Here is a 17417-nt window from a genome sequence, read left to right as displayed (position 1 = left end):
CCCTAGAAATATGGCTTTGAGAGGAGGGCTGCTAGATCTTTCTGGGACTACTGTAGATCAAAGGGACCTTCGGCCAGAAAAGCTGCCTGCAGAGGCTCTCAGAGAGCTGCACTATTCACAATAGCTAAGAGGTGGCAGCAGCCCAGGCACCTATTGGAGGAATGAGTGTAGAAACAGGGTGTGGTTGTCCATACAATGCAACACTATCTAGCTTTACAAAGGAAGGAATTCTGACATACGCTGCATACAGCATGGATGAACCTTAAGGGTATACTGCTAAGTGACAACCCAGTTGCAAAAAGACAAATATTGTGATTCCACTTAGGAGAAGGGTGGCTGCCAGGGCTGGGGAAGGGAGTTATTTAATGGGTACAGTTTCAATTTTGCAGCTGAAAAAGAGTTCTAAGACCAGCTGCTTCTCTGCCTTGCCTGTGTTGTTGGTTATGCTGAGCATGCAAATGAAAGGTAAGACATGGAGCCAAAGTGGCCACTGGGAAACAGTAAAAGACCAACGCAGGCAAGGGAGAGAAGCAGCAAGGGCTGGCAGGATCCGCACCGACTTGCGCTTCAGATGCAGAGCAGATGTGCTTAACAATGCGGCACGGCCACTCCCCGTGGGACTGACTCGATGTTAGAGACCCTCTGTCTTACAGGGGAATTCAGCTGGGCAGATGGCTGTGATTTGTTACTGCTTCCTTTCTGCGGGTAGCTTTTTTTCCTTCTAATTGTAAAACACATAAAACTTTTTTTTTTCCACGAGGTCCCTGCTGTTCATGAACTGTGTATCTTGGCCATTTTTAACTGCACAGTCCAGTTGTGTGAAGTACATTTGTATCCCTGTGCAGCTGGTCTCCAGAACTCTTTTCAGCTGCAAAATTTAAACTGTTTCAATGCACCCACTGTGTACCTATCTATCTCTTACCAGCATAACAAGTATTCACAAACTACAGATTTAAAAAAAATAGCCTTTTAAGTGTTATGGACAATAAAATTCCTTAATCTTGCTTTTGTTTATGGGTTCTTTTTCTTATACACTTACACAACTAACTGAACATCACCATGAGGTGACCAAATGGTTAGGGTGAGGGACCTGACTGCCTGCCGCCTCAGAGTTCTGGGACCCCTATGCAAGTCAGATTGCTAGCTTCTTTCCCCATCTGTGAAAAGGGGAAATATTAATACTACTTCATGGGCTGTGACAATGATGTAACTAAGAGGCACACTCAAAATGCAGTCCTGGCTAAGGCTCCTTCCCTGCCTGCAGTCAGATGGGCATGTCAAGTGTGCTCTCTGGGGGGAGGGGCCCCTGTCCACCCTGCCGTGGGGAATGGGTGTGTACCTTATTGTCTCCACCGGAGACGGCCAGGATGTTGGCTGTGATGGACCAGCTCACATGCCACACGACATCATTGAACTTGTGCAGCAATTTGGGGGACCACGTATTGCCTGAGGCATCATCACAGGTCCAAATGAACACACGACCATCCTAGGAAGAGACAGGCTAGAGTCAGGAGATGGGGGAAAGACTCCTGTGTTTGTGATGTCCTCCAATCTAGAGCCATGCAGCACCTCTCTGCAGGAACAGGGTGGGGGATTCAAAGGGGAGCCAAGGACCTCTGGGGCATCCCAGAGAAACGGAATCTGGGAGACTCTTGACCAGTATGAAGAGACAAGGGTCTCCCAGATTCCTTTTCTCATCCGGGTTTCAGAGGTGCACCGTCTGCACTGCTCACATTTTCTCTGGGGTTTTTCCCTCATGCCTCCCAAGTCACTTCACTGGCTGTCTAGACTTCTCAACTGAATGGGCAGAGCTCTCCAAAAACCAAACTCTGAGAATAAGAAGGTACAAGTAAAACACAAAAGTCACATCTAGAACCAAACCAAACAGGTTCCTATGATGTGAAAAGCCTGGCTGGCTCCCTCTAGGGTAGTGGCGTATAACTGAAGGCTCGCCCTTGGCTTTCCTTGCTGTCTGGGGAGGGTGGCTCGGTAGCTGAGCCTAGAATTCCCATCCCACTCCATCATTGCTTGGGAACACGCGGAACTGCACCTGGGCACCTCCGCTCCCTAGTCTCACAAGAGTCAGGAGGGAAAATTCATCCCAAATCCCCTCCTTCTTGGTGCTGGTTCTGTTGTAGTCATCTCATCTCGGTGGAGGCAGGCCACTTGTGACTTCTGACCAAGACTTCCTCACACAATGACCTGACTCCCTGTGCTCTGGGCCAAAGGTGCCTGTTGCTCTCCCTTTACCTTCCCTGAGGACTTTCTGCTAAGACTTTAGTCTGATGGACTAGAGACTAAATGACAAGAGATGCTCTCATGACCCTGGGCTGACCTGGGAGCAGCTGGCGATGGTGCTGGTGGGCAGGCCGATGGAGGGAGCCCAGGCCACGTCTCGAACCCAGTCACTGTGCGCTTCCAGCTTTTGCTCCTCCTTCCACTGGCCGTCCTCCTCCTCCCTAACGTGGGAACAGAGGGAGAATCAATCAGCAGGGAGCCACCCTGGGCCTTTCCCACACTTCAACTCCTCCCCGACCGGACAGGCTCTGCCTGGTGAAGAACTGATTCCATCTTTCTTATTTCATTCATGGAGTTCATGGCATTTTATTCCATTCACTCCAGCTGTAAAAAAAAACAAAACAAAACACCAAAACTCCAGGAAACACTTGGCTTCCACAGCCAGAGTCAGCTCCAACAGTTGGGAATTGGGTGAACAGGTGTTTTTTGTTTTTTTTTTTTTGAGATGGAGTTTTGCTCTTGCTGCCCAGGCTGGAGTGTAATGGTGTGATCTTGGCTCACCGCACCTCCTGGGTTCAAGGAATTCTCCTCTCTCAGCCTCCTGGTAGTTGGGATTACAGGTGTCTACCACTACGCCTGGCTAATTTTTGGTATTTTTAATAGAGATGAGGTTTCACCATGTTGGGCAGGCTGGTCTTGAACTCCTGACCTGAAGTGATCCACCTGCCTTGGCCTCCCAAAGTGCTAGGATTACAGGTGTTAGCCACTACACCTGGCTGTGTGTTTTTGTTAAAGGATGTCCTCTGACAGATTGAAAACAGTATTTTACTGGCAGGAGAGAGAAGGAAAGGTGAATTGTTTACGGTGAGTGTGGCTGAGTCATGGTGAGTAGGGTAAAGGTTAGAAGTGTCCCCTGCAAAGAGAAGGCCGCACAACGCTACTTACTTCCACAGCTTGATGAGGTTGTCACAGCCACCTGATGCAAACTTCTTGATGTAATTGGGTTTCTGCCCCGATGGCTGGTCTACAAGGCTTCCAGGTACAACAGCAGGGGCCCAACTGACGGCATTGCAGCCAATCTGTAAAGATGGGACACATGTGACTGTGCCTTGGAAGAGAACACTGCTTCTGCAGACCCAAGCCTGCTGTCCCTCTCCCCTCCAGTTCTCAGGACCCGACTGTGTGTGAAGGCTGGCATGAAGCACTCATCATGTGGTCCACTGCTCAGAATTCTCCCTCAAAGATCCCAACAGTATGGGCATTTTTCTGCAATATGCACTAGAAGTAGAAATTAGGAACTCCCACAAATTTAAGAAACAGGACATTTTTTAAACACATGAAAGAATGGTACATTGGGGCTTTTTTTTTGTAGAAAAATCTTTCATTATAAAGTAATAGATCAAGAAACAAAAAATCTGCCACAAGACTGAAAAGCCCTGTCATTACGTCCTTTCCTAATCACAGCCCCTCACCCACTGTAAGTAACCGCTGCCCTGACTTCTAATCCATTTCCCCCATTTTATCACCCAATGTGCATCCCTCGACATGACAGATCTTGTGAGACTTACTATCAAGAGAACAACACAGGAAAGACCTGTCCCCATGACTTAACCATATCCCATCAGGTCCTCCCTACAACACGTGGGCATTCAAGGTGAGATCTAGGTGGGGACACAGCCAAACCACATCCTGGGGTTTTGCCATGTTGGCCAGGCTGGTCTCAAACTCCTGACCTCAGGTGATCCACCTGCCTCGGCCTCCCAAAGTGCTCAGATTACAGGTGTGGGCCATTGTGTCTGGCCTTTTAACTCTCATTTCGTCTTAGTTCTCTACAAGTACATATTTATGCTGAAGTCTTTGTAGTCATTTTTGTTGTGTGACACATATCCTCTAGTAGCTTCCTCAGGAAGGGCTCCTGGAAACAACAGTCCCTGAATTCTTGCATATTGATAATAGTTTATATCCTTTATATGCGAAAGCTAATTTTAAAAACAGCTTTGATATGGTATAATTGACATACACTGCATGATTTGGTGAATTTTGACAAAAATATACCCTGTAGGATCATCACATCACCTCAATTAAGATAAGAAACATGCCCCTCATTACCAAAAGTTTCCTTGGGTTCCTCCTTGTTAATCCATTACTCCATCCTACAGCCCCCAATCTTGCTGATCATGGGCCTGCTCAGGAGAGTGTGCATTTCCTAGATTTTACAGCAGTAGAATCATAGTATATCCTTTTTTTTTTCTCAGCACAATTATTATTTTTTTGAGACGGAGTCTTGCTTCGTCACTCAGGCTGGAGTGCAGTGGCCTGACAGTGGCTCAATGCAACCTCTGCCTCCTGGGTTCAAGTGAGTCTCCTGCCTCAGCCTCCTCTGAGTGGCTAGAATCACAGACATGCACCACACCATGCCTAGCTAATTTTTTTTGTATTTTTAGTAGAGACAGGGTTTCATCATGTTGGCTAGGCTGGTCTTGAACTCCTGACCTCAGATGATCCACCGGCCTCAGCCTCCCAAAGTGCTGGGATTATAGGCATTGAGCCACCATGCCCAGCCAGCGTAATTATTCTGAAATTTATTCATCTTCTTATTAAGTCATTTCTTTTTATTGTTGCAGTATTTCCAGAGTATGGATACATCACAACTTATCATTTACCTGTTGATGGACATGTGGACTATTTCCAGTTTTTGGCTATTAAAGCTGCTATGAACTTTTGTGTATAAGTCTTTGTGAACTTGAAAGTTAGTTTTCCTGGTTGTAAATCCTTGGCTCACACTTTCTTTCCTTGAATATTTTAAACATGTTATTCTTCCTCCTTCTGCACCAATCCTTACTATTGAAAAGTCTGACGGTAATCTAATTGTCTCTCCCCTATAAGTCACAAGGTTCCTTTTCTCTAGAACCCCCAAAATCTTCTTTAAAGTCTAATAATTTTACTAGAACTACATCTTTTTGTTGGTGATGCTGGATTTTTTTTTTTTTTTTTTTTTAAAGAGACAGGGTCTCACTGTGTTGGCCAGGCCCTGGCCTCAAACAATCCTCCGACGTCAGCCTCCAAAAGGGCTAGAATTACAGGCTGAGCCACCACACCTGGCCTTGATATTTTTAAGTGTAGGGTATGATTTCTTAATCTCCAGTTTCAAATCTTTGTTTCTTAATTTTAAGAAAGTTTTCTGGATTACTTTTTGGTATTTGTTCTGTTTTCCTTTCTAGGGACTCCTAGTATTCATATGTTTGACCTTTCTGCCTGTCTTTACTTTTCCTCAAAACCTTTTTACCTCTTCATTTTTCACTCTTGAAACGTTTCCTTTTTCACACTGTCTGTCCTTTCCAGTATGATCTGCTGCAATTATTGACACTTGCATTTTAACTTAGTTTTTACTTTTGAAATGATTTTTGATTTTTTCCTGGGTTCTTTCACCTGATTTCTCATTTTTAAAATGTTGATTTACGCCATTTTCTCATGTTTTGCATTTTTAGAGTGTCACCTGGCTTGATTGGAAATAGTGGGGTACAGCTTGATGTGCTCTCATTATCCACAGGGAAGTTATTTTGCATATTCTTATTTCTTAAAACTTTATCTGCAATTTCACTTCAACCACTTTTCTGTTGTTTTTAGTTGAGACGAGTTTTCCTGGTAAAAAGGCTCAGGAAAGTCTAAGCTCAGAACTCTCCCTCATTTCTGTGTAGTGTTAAAAGGCGTGGGAGCTGCCTTTCAGGAGTTCTTGGCTCTGTTCCCCTTCCCCATGTTGGTCTACATCTCATCCTTCCTTTCCTGTGTCACTATCCAGCTCAACTGTGATTTCATTTCCAGCAGTTTCTCCTTCTGAGGTGCCCTATCCCAGAAGCTTGCTCTGGAGGATCATAAAGGTCAGATTTCACCCCGCCCCTTCAGCCTTTCTTATTGTGGGCTGCTTGCACGCACTCAGTGTTACAGAGTGCAAAACCCCTCCCAGTCATTTCTCCAAAGATACACAGATGGCCAATAAGGCCCCCAAAAGATGCTCAACCATCATCTTTGATTAGCAAAATGCAAATCAAAATCACAATAAGGGCCGGACGCGGTGGCTCACGCCTATAATCCCACCACTTTGGGAGGCCGAGGTGGGCGGATCACTTGAGGCCAGGAGTTTGAGACCAACCTGGGTAACATGGTAAAACCCTGTCTCTACTAAAAATACAAAAATTAGCCGGGTGTCATGGTGTGTGCCTGTAATTCCAGCTGCTCAAGAGGCTGAAGCATGAGAAAGGCTTAAACCTGGAAGGCGGAGGTTGCAGTAAGCTGACATGGCACCACTGCACTCCAGCCTGGGAGACAGAGCAAACACCCCGTCTCAAAAAACAAAACGAAACCAAACCCCAAAAATTTACAATAAGATACTACCACCTCACATTCACCAGGATAGCTGTAATCAAAATGATGAGGATGTGAAGAAATTAAAACCCTCATACACTGCTGATTGGAATGTAAAGGGTACAGTTACTTTGCAAACAATTTAGCAGTTCCTCAAAAAGTTATACATAGAATTACCACATGATTTAGCAATTTCACACCTAGGTATAGACCCAAGAGAATTAAAAACATGTTCATGCAAAAACTTATCTGCAAATGTTCATAGCAGCATTATTCATAAAGCTGAGAACATCCATCATCTTGATGGATGGATAAACAAAATGTCTACATTCACAATGGAGTATTATCCAGCCATAAAAACAAATGGAATGCTGATACACGCTATGATACGGATGAAACTTGAACTCATGCTAAGTAGGATAAGCCAGTCACAAAAGACCACAGATAGTCTGATTCTATGTGCAACTGATCCTCAATGTCACTTCAATATAATGTTGACAAGAAAAAAACACAATTCCCAGTGGGGGCCTCTGCCTGTGTGGAGTCTGCGTGTTCTCTCTGTGTCTGTGGAGGCTCTCTCCTGGTACTCTGGTTTCCTTTCACACCCTAAAGATGTGCATGTTTGCTTCACTGGTAACATCTGGGTTGTCCCAGTGTGAGTGTGGGAGTGTATGAATGCTCCCCCGGTGGAATGGTATCCTGTCCAGGGCTGGCTTATGCCTCATATCCTAAGCTGCCAGGACAGGCTCCAGCCACCTGTGACCCTAAACTAGAATGAGTAGATTAGAAAAAGAATAGGCCGGGCGTGGTGGCTCACGCCTGTAATCCAAGCACTTTGGAGGCCAAGGCGGGCAGATCACCTGAGGTCGGGAGTTCAAGACCAGCCTGACCAACATGGTGAAACCCTGTCTTTATTTAAAAAAAAAAAAAGAAAAAGAAAAAATAAGGCCGGGTGTGGTGGCTCACGCCTGTAATCCCAGCATTTTGGGAGGCCAAGGTGGGCAGATCATGAGGTCAAGAGATGGAGACCATCCTGGCCAACATAGTGAAATCTCATCTCTACTAAAAATACAAAAATTAGCTGGGTGTGGTTGTGTGCACCTGTAGTCCCAGCTACTCGGGAGGCTGAGGCAGGAGAATTGCTTGAACCTGGGAGGCAGGGGTTGCAGTGAGCCAAGATCGTGCCATTGCACTCCAGCCTGGGTGACAGAGTGAGACTCGTCTCAAAAAACAAAAACAAACAAACAAAAAATACAAATTATTGTAGAATGAAAACTCATAAAATATCCAATAATCATCCAGATGGATGACAGCAAATGATGTGGTATTAAAGTGCTCATGTGAGTCCCCTACACTGGTTATTGTTGGGAACATCACCACTGTGTGGTGGTAGGAGGTAGGACACTGATGTTCCCTTTGCAAACATTCCTTGATTGAATCACCACCATCACAACTGCTGTCACTCATTGAATCACCAAAAGTTGGGTAAAGAATGACCTCGTTTATAGTCATCTTTCTTAAATGTATGCATGGCTCACATACTTTTTTAATAACCCTACTCCATTCTACAGGGTCCCAATGACTACTGCAGGGCATGTCACTGGAGGCAGCCATAGCTAAGGTGGCAGGTGAGCAGGCTGCTGCTGCACCTTCCTGGTGCCCAGCCCTCCCATGCTTGGGAGCACATGACAAGCAGCCAGTGCCAAGCCCTGCCTGGGCTGAATGAGGCCGATGGTCTGGCTTCAGAGCAGAGGCTCAAAGCTGCTCTACGGCAATCATGTCTGGTCAGCTGACCCCTCCCTGGCCCAGTGCACAGTGGCACCCCCTGCCCCTACCGCCACCCTCTAGGGAGTCAGCACCAGACATAGGGCAAGCACGAAAGGCAGGGGCTGGACTCACGGTGTGAGCGTTGTTGATCTTCTTCACTTCCCATTGTCCTTCCCCGGTGTAAGTCAGCAGAGAGATGGCCCCATCTGAGCTCCCACAGGCCAGGATCAGGCCGTAGTCATGGGGGGCCCAGCACACTGAGTTCACTGCAGGAAGAGGGAGAGCGCAATGAGCAAAACAGGTTGACTGCAGCCCTAGGTCCTGCCTTCCACAGATTTACTAAATTTCTAAAACAACTGTAGGGGTCACCAGGGAGAAGCTGTGATTTGGTCAACTGAGGACACTGAAAAAAAACCCTATCGCCTACTAATATGATTTCATCAACTACAGCTATCTAACAAAACAGTGGGTAGGACAACAATCTAAGAATGAAGGCGAGTCCTTAAAATGAATAAACCTGAAGAGAAACTCGGGTTTCTGAGTTTTACTCAGAAAAACTTTTCTTTTACTGTCTTTACTGTTCTTACTTTGTCTTTACTTTTCTTACTTGCTTTGGACTGGCTGTAGGTCTTAGGGCTTTACTCAGCTGCAGACAGACTAGCAGAAAAGCCAACCAAAGCTCAAGGGACAGACAAGAGGCACCACAAGGGACAGGGAGCCAGGGCTGCAGCCAGGACAGTCCTTTCTTAGCCAGTGGTCCCTCGCCTGCTCTGCTGCTGTGCTCAGCGTACCTGAGGAGTCGTGTCCCGCGTGCTCGTGGCTCTTCTCCCAGGTGCCATTTTCCTCTCTCCAGATAATGACTTTCCGGTCATAGGAGCACGATGCCAGGATGTTGCCGTACATGGGGTGAGCCCAGGCCACTTGCCACACAGGACCCTCATGACTGCAAAGGGAGAGGGTGAGGCTGCTCACATGGCCATAGGAACCTACAGTGCTTCTGTAGGCACTACTTTGGACAGAACTAAATGGCTCCCTGAGATATCTCAGGGCAGAATTGCTTAAGAACTTTAAAGGGAGAGCTATACAATGGCATTTCCAAAGGGATGCTCAGTGGACAGTGAGGAACCCGAGGTCCTAAGAGGTTAAGGAACCTAAGGTCACAAAGCCTTTGAGAGATAGTCAAGCCTCTGGGTCAGCCTTCCTTCCCGGCCAGGCAGGAGCCTCACTTGCCCAGATGGCAGCCAGCACTGTCTACAGCATAGTCATTAACTGGTCCAGGGTTTCCAGCCACAGGTGCTCAGGAAGTATTTGTAGACTGAATTGCTATTCATCCTTCCTGATGGTCAGGTTCTCGAGGAAGCATTATTGGTTTCATTTTGATATTTTCCACTATTTTAATTTGTTCAGAAAGCACATCTTTCCTTTCTCTTCTGATCTTTACCCATTCTCCTGATAATAGGTACTATCTGAGCACATGCTTTGTGCCAGGCTTTGTACAGGGACCATTTCTCTGGCCTGGGGAAGGGTATGCACCTTAGCACTCAAGAGGTAGAGTAGCACGGTAGAGTTAGTAGTTAGGAGAGCAGACCCACTGTCCCATTCACTAGCGCTTGACTTTAGGCAAGGACATCTTTGTCTCTCTACCTGAAAATGGAGATATTAATAAGAATTCTTTCATAAGGTGATCATGAGGGTTAAATATTTGTGATGACTTAGGTTTGGAGTTTGGAATAATGCTTGGTAGAAGGAAAGGAAAAAGCCGCTCAATACCCATTAGCTATTAGTGCTGCTGCTGGCTTACTCCTTCACCCTAGGGCTGCACACAATCAAGTCTCCTCCCTCTGGCTGGGACAACAGGACTTTCCCAGTCCCTACAAAGGTGCTGCTAATGAAGCTGTGAGTAGACCCAAACTTCCAACAACTAGCACAGTTTTAACTTAGACAAAAAAGAATGGGCTGGGATTTTTTTTTTTTTTAATCCCTCCAATATTTCACATCCTTTGAATGTACGAAAAACAGCAGAAAGGACAGAGTCACAGCAAACGTAACTGGCTTGGCCAAAAGCTGCACAGCAGCAGCTCTCTGCCTGCCCGGGGGCTCCTGCATAGAGAAGCCTGATTTGGCTCCTCAGCCACCTGATCTTTTGACACTCAGAGGGGAGCTTCTAAGCCCATTTCCCTAAATGGACACCGACTTAGTTTACACTTTTTAGTTCAATTAACAAACACATATTAAGCACGTACCTGACAAGGCTCTTAATCCTTCCTGTGCATTCTGCGGAAGGTTATGGACCCTCTCTCAGAATAATGCACAAAACACGTAGAACTAGGCTCATAAAGAAAACTCAATTATAAATTATACAGTAATCAACTTTTTTTGAGAATGGTTTCGCTGTCACCAAGGCTGGAGTGCAGTGGCACCACTATGGCTCACTGCAGCCTCAAACTCCTGGGGTCAGGCCATCCTTCCACCTCACCCTCCCAAAATGTTAGGATTACAGGCGTGAGCCACCTCGCCCGGCCTGTTATCAAAGTATTATAAAGCAATGAGACAGTGATGTACGTACATCTTTGTTCACACTTCAAGCAACAAACTCTAGCAGCAGCTCTAGTAACCAGTGTAATTTCAAAGTTGTGATGAGTGTAAGTGATATTTTGAGGTAGCTAAGTAACTGTAATATGTGATGACAGTATCTGTGACTTCTACTGGTGACAAGGTGACAGGCACTACAAATACTACTGCAGTTTCTGGCCTACATCCATAATAGAAAGAAATGCTAAATGTCACAGTCACTGAAAATAAAGATGTAATTTTTTCCTTGTCCCAATTATCAAGCCCTGAATTCTACTGACAGAACCCATAGAGATCCATGGCACCCAGGCAAACCCACAAACAGGTGAAAGGCAGTGAGCTGAGGGAAAGCAGTAGAGATGTGGCCGTAAAAATGAGCCAGGACTTCCTCAAGAATCTCAGGAGGGAGCAGGGCAGGTCAAACATTTGTAAATAATCACTGAACATTTGCCCCAGGCAAACAGGCAGAAAAATGGGATTTATAAAATGATGATGGCATTCTCTAATTCTTCTTACAGCAATGCTTTTGTGACACTTTAGGTCAGGCGTCCCCAAACTATGGGCCGTAGGCCGCATGCGGCCCCCTGAGGCCATTTATCCGGCCCCCCACCGCACTTCAGGAAGGGTCACCTCTTTCACTGGTGGTCAGTGAGAGGAGCACAGTATGTGGCGGCCCTCCAACGGTCTGAGGGACAGTGAACTGGCCCCCTGTGTAAAAAGTTTGGGGACGCCTGCTTTAGGTCATATTGGCTAAACTTGCACAAAATGGTACTGTTTACCGCTTTTTTTTTGAGACGGAGTTTCACTCTTGTTGCCCAGGCTAGAGTGCAATGGCGTGCTCTCGGCTCCCTGCTCACCACTTTTAAAAGCAGCAGTAGCTGCCTGCACTGAAGAGTTACTGTGTGCTGGGGCCTGTGTCAGGGCCTTGCATGCACTAGCTGAGGAGGTAGCACTGGCCCAATTTTGAGGGTGAGCAGATGAAGGCTCTTAGAGAGAAATGGACTCACTTGCCCAAGGTATTCTAGTGGCTACACATAAGAGTGGCAGAGCTGAGATTCACACCTGCATCCACCTGTGCCCTTAACTGCATCACCCCTGGGGACATCAGCTGAAGACAGCCAGGCTGGCTGAGATCCCAGCGTCCTCTCCACTAAATGTGCATTGGGGTTGCTCTGAGTCTGAGCTCCCATGCTTGAAGTGGGGCCTGTGAGCCCGTACCATTCTTGGAGCCCTTCCCTGGGCTTGCCAGCACTTACCCCCTGAGGTCGGCGATGAGGATCTGCCCTCCATTGCGCACATCGAAGATTTTGACAGACCTGTCTGATGAGCAGGTTGCCAGGCGGGTGCCATAGTAGTCCATCTGGGCGTCATGCTGCAAAAGGACGACAGCTTGGGAAGCCTGCCGGCTGAGTGGGTGGGCAGGGTAAGGGCTGTGACCACACAGAGTCTAGTTCAGACCAGAATCTCCCTGAAATTAATCTAATCTCAAAGAATCATCACCCTCAGGCAGGAAGCTAGCATGTGGACATTCTCACTTCGCTAATGGGCAGTGTCTCCCCGAAAGGGACAAGCCACACCCACCTGGCCTACCTCAGGGAAGGGCCCTTCCATTCCTGTTCCACAGAGTGGGTATGGGAGAAAAAAAGCTGGCCTAGCTGCCCTCTTCTTCCTCCATTCTCTCAGGCCCCACTCTGTTCTTAGGCTCTGTAGCTGAAGGGGAATACCCTGGGTTTGGCTCAGCCCCAGCACCTGATGCTAATGAATGGGAGCAGACCAAAGGAGTGGGTCTCTGACTGCCTGGAGTCCCTAGTCAGGTCCTCTGTGATATAGCTCTGGCCTGGACACAGGGTTCCATTCAGATATTTGGGTTTTTTTTTCCAGCCCTGGCCCTGGATTCTTTGTGGCCCTTTGTTTTGGGGTTTCTGCTTGACCTTTTCCCTAGTGTGTCCAGAGCTTCCCAGACTTCCCCACCCAAGGAACACAATGCCTTAAGAGTCGCTGGTCTTGCCACTTGTGAACTGAATTCCTTGACGCTGACTGAGCATGCAGAACTAGGCCTGGCCCCTGCCTGCAGATTCCCCTCCATGGGGTGACAGTCCTCTGAGGCACCATGCCTCCTGCCCCACTGAACACCCTGGTCCCTCCTGCTTGCTAGCCCTGCCTAGTCCAATGGATGTCACTTTCCCTAGCTGTCTCACCCTGGGAGCTTCAGGACTATCAGCAGCTGCACTCCCATGGCCACCAGGAGCAGCTGTGCCCAAAGGCACTCATTCTGTCTGCCTCAGATGGAAATTCTCACCTCCCTACGCAAAGAACACATCCTGATTCTTCTTTGGGAAATCCCTCCACTGTATCAGGGCTTTGTTTCTTGGAAGGCAGGCAGCACAGGGGTGTTTCTGAAGCACTTCTTATGTTTCTCAGTGGAAGGAGGCAGGACCTAGTACCTTACAGATCGAAATCCTATCTCCTTAGCTTACCTGCTGTGCAACTGTTGAAAATACTTCATCTCCTTAAGCTTGTTTCCTTATCTTTATTATTTACCAACATCCTATGGGCCTTAGTTCCCTTATGTTTAAATAAGGCTAATGATATCTGTTTCAAGGGTTGTTATGAAGGTCAAACAAGATACTGAGTGAAAAGTACTTAGCATGGGGCCTGACACTCAGTAGCATACAAATGTTTGTCATTACTACTTTGCCTCATCTGTTTCTCAAACCAAACTCATACAAATAGGTAGCACATCCCTTATTTTTCCTTCGTGAGGAAAAATAAGTGAGGCTGGTGCAGAAGAGTTAAGACATTGGTTAGGGAGTATCAGATTAGGTCTTCCCATCCATGATGCCATGCTATCTCCAAGGAGGTGTGGTCTTACAGCTAGACTACTCATGACTGAATCCAGAGAACATATACAACTCTGGGACCAGACAACCTCTAAGAAACCCAAAGCAACTGTTGGTAGACAGGTCGTGAGGGCAAGAACCCTGACATGCAACACTGTCAGTAAGCTCTCCTGGGTCTTGCTCAAAGGATGCTTGGTCCTGAATGAAGCAGAGTCCGGGTTTTTCCTGCTGTAGACTTTAACCTCTGGACCTTCTCCTGCAGCCCTGTCCTCTCATACTGAGACCCATGCTTACCTCTCAGGAAATGCCCTGAGTACAGATTTCTGGTTCAAAGGGCCTTGTCGGCCATATTGTCTTGGTGGTTTGACTGGGCTCTGCCTGGGGCTTTCACTGTGGCTGCCTTCTGCCTTTGTATTGAGTCATCCTCCGACACTCTCTTCTTTTCACCCGCCTTTCCAACGGGGCCAAGAAGTGACAGGAGGAGGAAGGCAGGTGGGAAGTCTATTGTCAAACCTGTGCACCCACCCAGCCTTCATCCCAGAGCAGGTTACTGTGTTGGCTGGAAGACCGAGAGCCTAGAACTACAAACTATTCCCAGGTTCCTCCCAGAAGAGAGTGACCAGACTGCTGCAGCCCTCACAACTGAGAGGGCACTTTTGGGGAGCCCAGCCACACTCCCTGAGATTACAGGCTAATGGGCAACCAATGCAGAGCCACTCTGGATCCATGAATGAGCAACAGAAAGGGGTAATGAAAAACCTAATTGCTTCCCTCCCACAAAAATGCCCGTGTCCACAGCCCTCCAGGGAGGGTGATATTAATACTTACAATCATGTCCTCATGGGAGGTATCCACAGTGTTAATTACTGACACCTAGAACCAAAGATATCACTGGTAAATTAACTGATGGCAGTTAGAATACAATCATCTCAAGTTCTTGACTGCATTTGTTCACTCATTCATTCATTAAGCATTCATTCTAAGTACCTTCTTTTTGCCAAGCACTGTGCCAGGAACTGGATACACAGACACAAATAAGAGGAATTTTCTGCCCCTGAGAAGCTGTTTTTTGAGGTGGAGTCTTGCTCTGTCATCCAGGCTGGAGTGCAGTGACACGATCTTGGCTCACTTCAACCTCCAACTCCCATGTTCAAGTGATTTGCCTGCCTCAGCCTCCTGAGTAGCAGGGATTACAGGCACGTGCCACCATGCCCAGCTAATATTTGTATTTTTAGTAGAGATGGGGTTTCACCATGTTGGCTAGGATGGTCTCGATCTCTTGACCTTGTGATCCACTCGCCTTGGCCTCCCAAAGTGCTGGGATTACAGGTGTGAGCCACCGTGCCCGGCCAAGATAAATTATTTAATGGTGGTGGTCTGCATATCCTACAGGAGCCTGAGGGGGATGGGGTGGTAGACATGAACTGGGCCTTAGATGATGGATAAGAATTTGCAGGTTGCACAAGGGAAAATAGTACCAGTCCAAGTGGCCAGGCAGAGGAAATACACGAGTTAAGACAAAGGGTCTGAGTGAGCTTGATGTGTGTGGGGAAATGGCAAGCAGTCCTGGCTACTCTTAAGGGTGAGGAGAGACCACAAAGGAGCTACAGCTGGTGCTCTCTTCCTGGATGACAGGGCCTCTGATGTTCCAGGCAGTTAATGCATTAACAGGGTTATTACTTCAGACTGGGAGACTTGATTCAAGTCTCAAGTTTTTCCTGAGGCTGCTTCCTGGTCCATCACCGAGTGGGATCCAGGGTTGAACAGTCTGTAGGGCTGGGACATGGTGTCATGGTCACCACTCTCCTACCCATTCTTTGAGGTCTGCCCTTCCACCCTTCTTGAAGATGTTCAGATCCTCAAATGGCTGGACTCTTGCATATCTTTAGCACTGAACATATACAATATTTTATGCTTTTTCTTCTCCACACTAGAAGGTGAGCTCCTTGGAGCCATGGTCTGAGCCACCTGCAATTTCAAATCCCCTCAAATTATCCAGCACAGCGCTTTGCAGATAGAAGGAACTCAGTGACTATTTGCTGAATCAGTAAGTAAATTAACAAAAGCTGTTACTTTTTTCTTTGCTCAACCACTATTCTCTTAAATTCTTGGGATAGAAAAGAGGACTTAAAAGGAAGGTTTGGTGTGGAACAGACATTTCTTGCCATTTTCCCCATTTCATCTTTTCCAGCACAAGCCCTGTAGGTATAAAGTTTGACCTGTGTTTTCAGAAAGGCAGACACTGGAAGAGGATGGCTGCAAAGCAGTTCAAGAGGTACACACCAAGTAAGCACAGCTTCTCTCATCAAACTCTAGACTCTCTAAAAAACAGGTCCCCGCTTTGGGAGGCCGAGGTGGGTGGATCACCTGAGGTCAGGAGTTCAAGACCAGCCTGGCCATCAGTGTGAAACCCCGTCTTGAAAAAAAACAAAACAAACAAACAAACAAACAAAAACAAAACAGGTCACCGAAGTCTGCAAAGGCAAGTAAGGACAAGAGTTTCATGTGCCAAGCTGTATAGGTTACAAAGTCCATGGGAAGGTGGGGAGAGCAGGGTACCAAGGGCAGGGTCAATCAGAGCCCTAAGACAGACTAAGGAACTGAAGAGGCCCAGAGAAAAAAAAGCACTTGCCAAAGTCACAGAGCTAGTTAAAGGCAGAGCCCCATCCCCTAACCTTCTAACTCCCAGCCCACAAAACTTCACTCCACCAGGCTGCCTGTTTAGAAGATAAAGCAGCTGTTACCCTGAGTTCTGTAAAGCTGAAGGATAAGTAGATTCAGGAAGAAAGTTTACTGAGAGGTAGTTTCAACCAGGTTACCAAAGGACCTCAGAAATAACCAGCATTTAATTCTAACCACTCTCACCCACCAGTCAGGGTTGATGACCCATGCTTCTGAACAAGACTGGGGAAGGAAGGAGGGAGGGGAAGAGAAAAGAAGGCAAGGAGACAGTGGGAGAGGTGGAGAGGGATGGCGGGAGAGGGACGGGGGGAGAGGGAAAGGGAGGGGGGAGGGGGGGAGAGGGAAAGGGAGGGGGGAGGGGGGGAGAGGGAAAGGGAGGGGGGAGGGGGGAGAGGGAAAGGGAGGGGGGAGGGGGGAGAGGAAAGGGAGGCTTCACGTCTCCGAACCTCAAGTGTCCTCATCTGTAAAGTGTTGAGAAGAATGGCACCTTCTTCACAAGGCTGTTAGCAGGCTGAGATTGCCAACAATGCTGAGGGCTCGGTATACAGTAACTACTCTGCTGTTCCTCGTTTTGTTTTCAATTGTTAACGAAAGAGAAGGAGGGAAGAGAGACTGGTAGGAGACGCGGCAGCGGCGCGCCCCGCAGAGTCAGGGAGGTTCCTCGGCCTTATCCCTGGAGTCCCCGCCGAACAGTCCGCAAGGACAGGGACAGAGCCCCCCAAATCTCTAAGCGGTGTAGGGGAGCGGAACGGCTCCAGCCTGGGATTTGGGCCTCAGCATGGCTGAGGAACCAGTGAGGGCCGGCCGCGACCGTGGCCTTCACCTTGCTCGACCTCCTCAGTCCCAACACTCACCATGACTGCGGCGGTGGTTGCTCCAGGTCTCGGACGTGGCAGCTCCCGGCGGCGCCTCGGAACAGCTCACTTCCGGCGCAGGGGCCGCAAGCCGCCTGGCCGT

At 47.6% G+C, this 17417-nt stretch overlaps 1 protein-coding gene across 3 annotated transcripts in view; it reads right to left on the bottom strand.

The window, feature by feature from the left end:
• SEC13 (SEC13 homolog, nuclear pore and COPII coat complex component) overlaps nucleotides 1–17417 on the bottom strand; it is a 19413-nt gene extending 1996 nt beyond the window's left edge. The window contains exons 1-8 of one of the 3 annotated variants that reach the window (XM_003927061.4): nucleotides 17315–17417; nucleotides 14607–14651; nucleotides 12195–12310; nucleotides 9159–9310; nucleotides 8500–8633; nucleotides 3184–3317; nucleotides 2336–2459; nucleotides 1340–1486 (exon numbers count right to left, since the gene is read on the bottom strand). In XM_003927061.4, the coding sequence (XP_003927110.1) occupies nucleotides 1340–1486; nucleotides 2336–2459; nucleotides 3184–3317; nucleotides 8500–8633; nucleotides 9159–9310; nucleotides 12195–12310; nucleotides 14607–14651; nucleotides 17315–17317 (855 nt within the window). In that variant the 5' untranslated portion in view covers nucleotides 17318–17417. The other 2 variants (XM_074404791.1, XM_074404792.1) reach the window with 2 other exon arrangements.

This window comes from Saimiri boliviensis, chromosome 8 (genome assembly GCF_048565385.1).
Source record: "Saimiri boliviensis isolate mSaiBol1 chromosome 8, mSaiBol1.pri, whole genome shotgun sequence".
In the NCBI taxonomy this organism is placed as follows: Eukaryota; Metazoa; Chordata; class Mammalia; order Primates; family Cebidae; genus Saimiri; species Saimiri boliviensis.
The sequence above is the reverse complement of the archived record's forward strand: the minus strand, read 5'-3'. Positions and strand labels throughout refer to the sequence as shown.